Here is a 10,373-nt window from a genome sequence, read left to right as displayed (position 1 = left end):
CCGTGGGGGCTGGCCCCGTGGCCGAGTGGTTAAGTTTGTGCGCTCCGCTGCAGGCGGCCCAGTGTTTCGTTGGTTCAAATCCTGGGCGCGGACATGGCACTGCTCATCAGACCACGCTGAGGCAGTGTCCCACATGCCACAACTAAAAGAACCCACAACGAAGAATACACAACTATGTACCGGGGGGCTTTGGGGAGAAAAAGGAAAAAATTAAAAATCTTAAAAAAAAAAAAAAAGAGAAAAGCCGTGAGGTAACCCTCCTGAGCACCGCTAAGGTGTGAGTCCTCTCATTCTCATGGTCTCTCAGAATTCATTTGTAAGTGATATTTCCTTCTTTTTGGTCTACACTATTCCCTCTTGTCTGCCTCATAGCCTCTCTTTCTCTTTCTCTGTCTCCTCGTACTCCCTCCCATTCTCTCTCTCTTTCTCTGTCTTAATTTCTTACACATATGCATACACTTATCTTTTAACCCTGTCCCCCAAAATATATTACTCAAACTACCTAATAGGATAATTAGGTTAGACTTGACTTCGAAGTTTTTAAAGATTACTTTAGAGTAAGTCTCACTTCAAATCACCCTTGCTCACCAAATTTCCAAGTTTGTCTTCATTGAAGTCAGCTTATTTATTTGCTTTACTTAAGAGTTAGATGATATGGGACTCACAGTTCTAGTGTCTTTCAACTTGTGGATGTTTGTGCCCCAGTGCTTACCCAGAGAGGAAGGGGGAGGGACTGTCTAGATGTCTGGGCACCCACTAAGCTGCCGCTTCTTCTTTCCCTCCGGGGGCTTCTTCTTTCCCTCCTGGGGCTTCTTCTGGAGTGTCCTTTCCTGCAGCTGTTCTTCTTATTGCTGACATTTCAGCTCTTCTTCTGACTGTATTTCTTTTTGAAGGTAGGAAGTTACCTTCTTCTCATGACCAGAGCCCAAAGAGATTTCTAAATTCCACTTTTTCTGTCTTTGAAGTTCCTTATGTATTATCGTACAGAAAATAGTGTCCACCAAAAATATTACTCCCACTGCCAGATAGAAAAGGACATGAAACCAGACAGAAGTTGGTGACTGGAGGCCTGAAACAGAAAATGACAAAGAGAAGAAATGCTTTTTAGAAGCCGGAGGGATGTGTTTGAGTTATATTTGGAAGAGGAGGTTGGCTGGGACCTGATATGCCAGCTCCCAGTGGAGACACTGGTAATTTCAGGGGGCAGGAAGGAGCTGGAGGTAGGTCTAGCTGGGCTATAGTGTACGGACTGGGGGCAGGCTCCTCATAAGAGCCTAACTGTCAGGGCCCTGTCAGCGGCCTTACTCCTTAGTCTCAGACAACTGCTATTTCCATGCCATTTAATGCTTGAAATAAATTTGGGTTAAAGACAAGCTTTTTTCCTAAACAGTTTTTTTTCTAGAGCTTATAATACTTCCACCTCAGCCAAATATAGACACTTGGACAAGTAGTTATGTGCAACCCACAAAATCTCTGTCTCACCACCATGAGAGCTCCTTGAAGTAAGAACTGCACCCCAGGGTCTTTATATCCCCATACCTGTGACAGTAGATAGGAGGAACTCAATATATTGTTGATTAGATTGTTGGTGAGAGAGAGGGAGAGAAGGAGGGAGGTAAGGAAGGAGGAAAGGGGGGGGGGAGAGAGAGAGAGGAGGACAGAGGAGAGGGAGGAGAGAGAGACTGGAAAAAATAGAAAATAAAGAAGAGAAGAAAAGAAAAGAAGGAAGGAAGGACAAAAAGAAGGAAATAAATGGAGGAAAGAAAGGAAATGAAATGAAAGAAAAAGAAAGGAAAGGAAATTTAATAAAGTTTATGAGGAGAATAGTGAAGTTCTGAATGAAGAGCGGAAAGGCCTGTTGATGGTTTTTTCCTAGGCGGGCCACGAAATTCCCTTGAACAGACCTCAGTCTCATAGGAGAAAACGGAGCATCCTCTCTTGTGCCAGTCAATTCCCATCATGCTCACTCACCAAGCACTTGAAGCTCCAACTCAGAGCTGCGCTTGATGACGTTTCCATCTTCTGTGGTAGCCTCACACCAGTATAGCCCAGAATCTTCTCTTTTAGCAGTTAGTATCTGGTATTCAGAGGATGTGTTCCTGCTCATCAGGGTCTTGCTGCCCACGTAAAAGGAGAAGTACAGCTGCAAACCAGGCCTCTGTAGGAGCAACTTGGTTTCACAACTCAGGTTGACCAGATTCCCCTCTAGGAGCGGGAATGACAAGGAGGCTCTCAGCACTGGGGCTGGAAATAGCTCTAAAGAAAAAGTTGACACGGACAGGGTTGGCTGCCTCAGTGTCAAGGTTCTTTTGCAGAGGATATATCCCCTCTCCCTTCAGGAAACCTGCTCTTAGAGAATGCATCCATAACATACATTTTTTCCCACTTCTAGCAGAGAGGCATTTTTGGGGTTTCCTCATAGAGATAGTTGCCAGCTTGCTCACATCCTACTGGGGAGAGTACCTGTACACAGTCCATACTTCCCTGAATAGCCATGTTATTTATTGTATTACCATGCCCTTTTAGTAATAGTTGTCTAAGAGTGGACACTGGCCCACACACTAGCCAGGTCAGTGACTCATGACTGTGTTCCCGCCTCAAAAAACAATCTGGGACAATAATTTATTTCCCATGGAAATGAACTGTTTTTCAGTCAGAAAAAAGTTGCTAGTAGTTGTGAGTACTAAGATGAAAGGCCACGAAAGAGTCACAACAAGGGCCACGTGCAAACTGGAACAAAGGAAGCTGCTTAATTAGCAGATGCTCAGAGAGAGGTGGAACCAGAGAGGCCACGTTTTCCCTGAGAGATAGATGGAAAGTACATATAACCAAGTCGTAATGTCTTCCTGGCTTCTGTTTCTATGGAGCTTTTATGAGATTCCATTGGGTTATTTTCTAATATCTCTCCTACCGACCTTGAGGGAGTCTCTATTCCATGCAACTAAAATGAAATTGATGAAATGGATGCTCACTATGTCCTGGCCTTGACATTAGCTCCTGTGATTATTGATGGTATACTGGAAAGGGCAATGGACTGGGACCCAGAAGACCTCGGTTCTGGTCCTGGCCCAGCCGGCGGTCATTGTGTGGCCTTCAGTAAGGCCTCCGTTTCTTTACTTGCAAATTGAAGCAATGATTTATGATGGTTCGTCTGGTCCTCACAACAACAGCTCTATGACTATTCAGATACCATACCTTTTATAGTGATAGATACTCCTGCTGATGTGTAGCGATGCCATCCCATGCCTGAGCAGTGATAGATGCCATTGTGACTCAGGTTGGTTTTCAGAATGGTGAATTCAGAATCCTGCGGAGAAAACTTAAAGGCTTTGCCATTTTGGTAGAAAACTATATTGTACACCAGCTTATTCTTCCATCCATGACACCTCAAGGCCAGAGGATCCCCTTCGATGAAAACTCTGTTAGAGATCTGGAGTAGTAGCCAATCTGAAAAACATGGGCCCAAATACACGTAGACAGTGGTAGAGGTACAAGGAGGCCAAAGCTGGGCCCAGCGCCTTTCCTATCTTTTTCTCCTTGCAACATCCCAACCTCAGAGCTCTGCTGAATAGGAGGCCTGTCTCCCATTCCTCAAATATCTTTAGCTTTGCTGGGAAGAAAAGTAATCTTTACCAGCAACTGTGTACACAGCCTTTTCTTGTCTTCCCTTTCCAGATAGCAGAAGTTGCTTGGGAGAAAAACAGTTTACTCCATGTGGTAGACAGAATTCTAAGATGACCCCAACGAGTCACACTCTTGTATAATCCCCTTGAGTGTAGGTGGAACTTATGACTAGCGTCTAGCCAACAAAATATGACAAAGGTGATGGGATGTCACTCTCATGATTATGTTACATTATACAAGATTCTGTCTTAGCAGACCAGACTGAGAGTCTCCTGCTGGCCTTAAGGAAGCAAGCTGCCATGTTGTGAGAGGGCCTGTGATGGCCATTTGGCAAGGGGCATCTAGGAGCTGAGATTGGCTCCCAGCTAACAGCCTGCAAGAAGGAGGGGACCTCAGTCCTACAACCATGAGGAGCAAAATTCTGCCACTGACTACATGAGCTTGGAAGGGCTGCAGGAAGGTACACAGCCCAGTCAATACGTTGATTGCTGCTTTGTAAGACCTTGACAGAGCACCCAACAAACCTGTGCTGGGGCTCTTAACTCATGGAAAGATAATAAACATCTGTTGTTTTAAGCTGCTAAATTTGTGGCAATTTGTTACACAGCAATAGGAAACTAATACATTCTAACTCCTGACAAATTTGTTAATGGGATCACACATACTAAGACAAACACACAGAGTGGCAACCATATCCAGATGAATATATGCTACTAAGTTGATAGAAACACTCACATATGTGCACATCAGTGATACAGCTGGTAAAAACAAGCTCCAAGTCAAATGGGCCCTCCCTTTTGATGTACACCTCTACACGTAACCAAAAATGCCTCCTTCACTTTTTCTTTCTCTGGAGCACTTGGTTTGGCTAAAGAAGGATGAAGTTCTTAAAGGACAAAAGAGTAGAAGAGACAGCAGTGCTTTTTCCCCCTCCAGAGCTTATCTAAGAATGGAAGGCAGGCATTCCAGTGCTGTATGATCTTTATAGTCTTGGATGCTGCCATTGAGCTTCTAAATATAATGAACACTTTTTCCTCCCTTATTCCTGTTCCCAACCAAGAGGTGCTCAAAGACTGGACTGCCCAAACACACAGACACCTTTGCTTTATACATCCACACATTTTAACATACCTCCAACAGAAACTGTCCAAAATACTAGTAATGATACAACATAATTGAATGACACAATTGACAGACTTGATTTGTGGATTTATATAGAATGCTGTACCTTAGAAAGAGAAAATTCATATACTTTCCAAACACCATGTAACATTTATAAGAACTAAGCACATACTAGGCCACAAAGCAATTTTCAACAAATACCAAGGAACTCATATCATATTTAATACAAATTCTGACCAAAATGCCATAAAATTAGAAATCAATAATAAAAAGCCACCCTCCAAAAACACTTCTAAATAATTAATGAGTAAAAAAAAATTATAATGGAAATTAAAAATATCTAGCTTTAAGAGATAATGGGAATATTACATATTAAAACTTGTGGGATGCAGCTTGTAGCCGACATCACTAATTTCCTACTCAAAAACCATTCTCCCCATCTTCATCACCTTGGAGTAGAATGGGGACACTCATTCTACTCCAGATTAGGACTTCGGTCCACAAATCAGCTCTATTTTCTTGGTCTCAGCATACACAGATTTAATTAAAGTGACTGAGAATTAGTGTAACTGAATTAAATCCTCCACTACTGACTAACCTTGGCAAAACATTTTTAAAATAGGGTATAGACAGCACTACCGAAAAACTTGATGTAGTGTACTGTAGTAAAATTAAGAACTTTTGTCCACTGAAAAAATAAAAAAACGCAGAGATAGCAAAAAGGCGAGCCACAAAGTGGAAGATATTTGCAACACTTCCCAAAAGACTCATATCCAGAATGTATAAAGAACTCCTACAAGTCAACAAAGAAAAGGCAGACAACAATAAAAAAAATTAGCAAAAAACCCAGACAGGCATTTTACAAAAGAGAATATCCAAAAGGTAATAAACACGTGAAAAATGCTCAATATCACTAGTTGTCACGGAAGTGCATATTAAAACCATAATGTGATACTATTGCACATGCACCGGAATGACTAAAATGAAAAAAACTGGAAATACCTAGTATTGATGAGGATGAGGAGAAATCAGAACTCTCACACTCTGCTGGTGGGAATGTAATTTGGTGTAAGCACTTTGGAAAACTAAACCTGAACATATGCATATTTTGTGATCCTGCAATGCCACTCCTAGCCATATTCCAACAGAATTGTGTCCGTAAGTGCACTAAATGAGAAGTACAAAAAATATCCACAGCAGTACTATTTCTAAGATGCCCAAACTGGAAACAGCCCAAGAGTCCATCAATAGAACAGATAAATATGGAAAATTATACAGTAATGAGAGCAAATGAACTGCAACTTCACAATATGTAAGAATCTCACAATCAGCATGAGAAAAGCCAAACAGAAAAGAGTACAAAGTGTACCATACTGCGTCCGTTTACATGAAGTTAAAACATGGGTAAAATGCTATAGTGTTAGATGTCTGTCTTGGGGGACTGTGACTAGAAATGGGCAAGAAGGAGTTTCTGTGATTGTGGAAGTGTTCTATTTCTTGATCTGGCGGCTGTTTACTTTGTGAAAATTCACTGAGGTGTACATTTAAGGTTTGTTGTATGTTATACCTTAATAAAAATTCACATTAAAATATAACAAAAAGATATATAATGTAATAATATAATATGTAACAATGTAAAAAATAATGTAAAAGATATTATTCTCAATAAGTCACCAATGCTGGGAGTTCGAGAGTCTAGGCAGAGGCAAAGAAAATGGCCTCTTTCCGGTCCTAGTTCGTTTTTTTCACTTGAACCATGAAACACTTCTGCTTTTGCTCCAACTACACAAAGTCTCTTATTGTAACAGTTCTGTCAGCTCCCCTGACCTCTCCAGCCTAGGAACTGATTCCTGGAGTCCTAAGAGACACATGAACAACACCTAGCATTTTCTCTGACATTCTCAACATTTCCTTAGGAAAAACCATTTCCTTCAAAAGCATTAATCTCCCAGTCTGCATAAATCTAATCCTGCCTCCAGCATGGATTAACTTTTGCATTATCAATTACAAAGAAGTTTTAGCTTATTGCTTTTGAATAACTAAATAATCCATTTGAATGGTTTGTCCTGGGTATTGAAACATTTTCCCCTAAAAAGTGTTGCAGTTTCCATCTCTTGACAAATCGAAACTACTTACAGATTTAAGTAGATGGTGGGGTTTTTTTCCTGCTTCTGTTTATCATGGCTTAAGACCTAAAGTCTCATAGTAATTCTATGCCCAGAATATTATCTTACAGATATACCACGAAACGTACCTCATACTATATGTATAAAGATGTTATTGCAGCATTGTTCCTAAAAGCGAAAGAACGGAAGCACACTAGAAGTTTACTAAGGGGGAGAATGGTTACATCAATGATAGCACATCCATTTGAAAGTATGAGGTAGATCTCTGTTGATATAAACAGATCTCCAAGATATTACAAGTCGTAAAACTAAGATGTGAGACAGTATATAGAGTATTCTACAGCCACTTTTTAAAAAAGTTTATATATAAACAGTTTTTTTCCTGTGGAAGGTGACTGTGGGACTAGAGTTTTGAGTGGGAGGAAGATTTCATTGTTCATCATTGTACATTTGTCTGAATTATTATTTACTATGTGCAAGCATACATTTTTTCAACAAAACTACATAATTTTGAATAACAAAATGTTAGGGTCTGAGTTTTACTCTAGATACCCTACATACAGCTGCCCCAGTTGAGGTGCTGTTGGGGCACAGTTCAAACACCCTAACGTGATGTTTTGAGCATCTTGACTTAATTTCACCTGGTAGGCACATAGAGCTGAGACTCATACTCAGGTAAATCAACACACACACCTCTGGCATCCAGGAAGGAGAAAACACAAAGGAAGGCCTCGTGATTTCCAGCCCTCCTGCTCCATGCCATACTTACCTCTATGGATTTCCAGCTGTATAGGGTCACTTGGCACTGAGAGACCTGTCTGGCACCCGTATTCACCACTGTCACTGACAGTGGCAGCAGTGATTCTGTATCTGGGGGTCAAGGTCTGAATGGTTGTGCCGTTGAGAAACCACCGTGTAGAGCTGTCCTCAGGCAGACGGGGTCCCTCACACCATAAGGTTACATTTTCCTCCTGGAATACACTAACCCAGGGAGGCTGCAAGGTGATCACTGCCTTTGTGGGGTCTGCTTTGGAAGTAAAACAAAAAGAACAAGTGGAATAAAAGGGAAGTCTGAGCAATTGGTAAAGTTTTGTGGATAGCACAAGGGCAAAAATGTATATTTAGATTAAATTGAAAAATCGGTGAGTGGAAACCTACAAAAGCCAGCCGTTAAGAGTGTCCAGACCCTATTACAGACAGCTCTGTTCATATCATTAAATCTGCATCTGTGCGTTGGAGATTTTGGGTTCCCGAGAAACAAATGACTAATTTAGGTTCATTGCTGGTCAGCAAGGAAGCAGGGTTTCAAACTAGGGCAAGCTGCTTGGAGCCGATTTTCTTATCCTCTGTGCTATACTGTCTCTTAGGGTTAATATCAGGCCTTACTTAGCATCTGCAGTGGAAATCGAGGTTCAAATTCCTCACTTTGAATCCTTCGCTTACCTGCTGGATTCTCTCTGAGGAACAAAAATGTACTGAGCTTTCTTCTAAAGGGGACTTTCTGGAGGGATGCTGGCAAACCCAGCAGAGCTACCTCTGCATTTTTGCAATTCTGGCCCTTTCCTGCTATTTTATATAGATTTAGGCATTTAGTTCAGAGGTTGGGACTGATTCAGAAAAATCTTAGAGAGAAACCTTAAAAACCAGGATTTTATCAAAATTATACTCAATATAGGAGATCTGACAAAATTTGTAAATCTTTCTCCTTTCTATTCTCTCCCTATGCTTTCTTCTTCACGATAAGGGGACCCAGCCTTTGGAAGCAGGAACGTGGCAAAGGAAGAGAAGTTGAGTTAGACATTACTCACCCACTTGCCCACCAACTGGAACTGTAAGAGACCAGAGAATAGACATCAGTTGGTCAGGGGGAGATGACAAGGAAGGGAGAACTGGGGAGACAGGATTAATGTAGACTCTGTCTTCTGCAGGCCGGCTTTGGTCTCCTGAGTTTCTCTCTACCCACTTTCCCCAAATCAGGTACAGCGGTACTGAAGAACCCATGGCTGGTTGTTGACAAGGTTTTATTTTGACATGGTGCTGTAGGCTTAATGTTACTCAGAGTCTCCCTTCCCATCCTTTTGATATAATAAGCACCTATAAACCATGAAGCACAGATGCAGTTGTCTCCATACTCATGAGTTCTAGCCTAGTATACTAAAGGAAGACAAAAAATCCTGAGTTCCCAGAACCAGAGCCTGTACCCTTCTAGCTACCCCCTCAAAGCCCAACTTACCCCAAAGGAGCAGAGCTGTCAAGAGCCACATGTTATCTCTGAGCTGATGGGAGCAGTGAAATCTGTAACATGCAAGACATGGAAGAGGTTCTGCCGAGGGCCCTGGAGCCAAGATTAGAAAAGAGGAAGGAAATTGTCACCTCTGACTGCTTTCATTATGTTCCTTTTCTGGGAAATATATCCTTAATTCTCGGAGCAAGCTCTCCCCATTCTCATACTTCTCGGCCCATCTCTCCCAGTTCGAAACTCCGGGTTTTGGGTTTATGGAACTCTAAGAAACCAAGGAAGGGGTTAAAGTTTTACTGGCATTCTATCCTGACTATATCCTCCCTCTACCAATTCTGTTTCTTGGGGCTAGAATATGGCAAATCTCCATTTTAAAAATTGGTTCAAAACCTGGCTACTGCCTCCAAAACTTGATCATTTGAGTCCAGATTATTCTATAGCAGCCTGTAAGAGGCATCTGAAGGGTTACTAATCTGCAAGAATTCCCCTAATACAAACCAGCCTCTCTTCCTCTGGGAACACATGCAGGATCCATTTCTCATTTCAGTTTAAAAAAAGAGCCATGTCTCTGAAAGACATTATGAATTTGGGATGTTTATTTTGGCTAAATCCAGGGAAATCAAATGATTAATGTAAATGCTGTAGAGATGAAAAATAGCATATGTATATATATATGAGCAGAAATATCCCGAAGAAGGGAGTTTCAGAGTACAGGTGGGAAGCTCTCCGCCACTAAAGTGAGCTGGAACCTGAGGCAGAGTTGTAAAGATATAGAGAGATTTTTAGGTATTCTGTTAAGAGAGAAAGAAAACTAAACAGAAACTAGGATGAGTCCAATGAGTGCAAAAGGACTTAGGTAGCAATCTCACACTGATTGAGAATTAAAAATGGCGACATATAATGTTGTAGACTGAATTACTGGCCCCAATTTCTCATCCCTCCCTGAAACTACACTATTTCCACAGCCTCATGAGAGGCTGAGGGTACTTCCTTGACCCTTGGCTTTGACTCATCCATGTGACTTTCATTGGCCAATGAAATGTGGGTGGAAACACCATTGTGCTAATTCTGAACCTAGACTTTAGCAATCTTTACATATTATCTCTCACCCTCTTGTGCTTCTGTTATTGTCATGACAAGAACATGCTTTAGCTAGCCAGCTATATTGTGAGGCAGAGCTGTCCTGGCCATTGCAGCCCGAAGCAGAGCTGCTCCAGCTGCCCTGCAAACTTCAAGTGAGAAATAAATGCTTACTATTGTAT

At 41.6% G+C, this 10,373-nt stretch overlaps 1 protein-coding gene across 3 annotated transcripts; it reads right to left on the bottom strand.

Annotated features, from left to right (window-relative positions):
- Window positions 1-403: 403 nt before the first annotated feature.
- LOC124233712 (high affinity immunoglobulin gamma Fc receptor I-like) lies at window positions 404-9,162 on the bottom strand. Of its 3 annotated transcripts, none has more exons than XM_046650840.1 (6): window positions 9,106-9,162; window positions 8,681-8,701; window positions 7,642-7,899; window positions 3,196-3,447; window positions 1,972-2,256; window positions 404-1,069 (listed from the first exon to the last, which is right to left on the bottom strand). In XM_046650840.1, exons 1-6 carry the CDS (start codon window positions 9,134-9,136, stop codon window positions 846-848), a joined length of 1,071 nt encoding a protein of 356 aa, XP_046506796.1. In that variant the 5' UTR covers window positions 9,137-9,162; the 3' UTR covers window positions 404-845. The 3 variants fall into 3 exon arrangements, with proteins under 3 accessions (XP_046506796.1, XP_046506797.1, XP_046506798.1); XM_046650841.1 differs by having other exon boundaries at window positions 7,642-7,896; window positions 9,106-9,142; XM_046650842.1 differs by lacking the exon at window positions 8,681-8,701 and having other exon boundaries at window positions 7,642-7,896; window positions 9,106-9,136.
- Between the last annotated feature and the right edge of the window lie 1,211 nt (window positions 9,163-10,373).

Source organism: Equus quagga, unplaced genomic scaffold (assembly GCF_021613505.1).
Source record: "Equus quagga isolate Etosha38 unplaced genomic scaffold, UCLA_HA_Equagga_1.0 210725_RagTag, whole genome shotgun sequence".
Classification (NCBI taxonomy): Eukaryota; Metazoa; Chordata; class Mammalia; order Perissodactyla; family Equidae; genus Equus; species Equus quagga.
Note: the sequence above shows the minus strand (reverse complement) of the source record. Positions and strands in the feature narration are given on the sequence as shown.

What these genes read in the sequence shown, in the direction of transcription:
- LOC124233712 (XM_046650840.1), bottom strand. Translation starts at nt 9,136, where the DNA reads ATGTGGCTCTTGACAGCTCTGCTCCTTTGGG. An exon ending in TCCAGTTGGTGGGCAAGTGG is followed by an intron (nt 7,900 to 8,680) that starts GTGAGTAATGTC and finishes TTACTTCCAAAG; the next exon opens with CAGACCCCACAAAGGCAGTG. An exon ending in GTTGGAGCTTCAAGTGCTTG is followed by an intron (nt 1,070 to 1,971) that starts GTGAGTGAGCAT and finishes TTTCTGTTTCAG; the next exon opens with GCCTCCAGTCACCAACTTCT.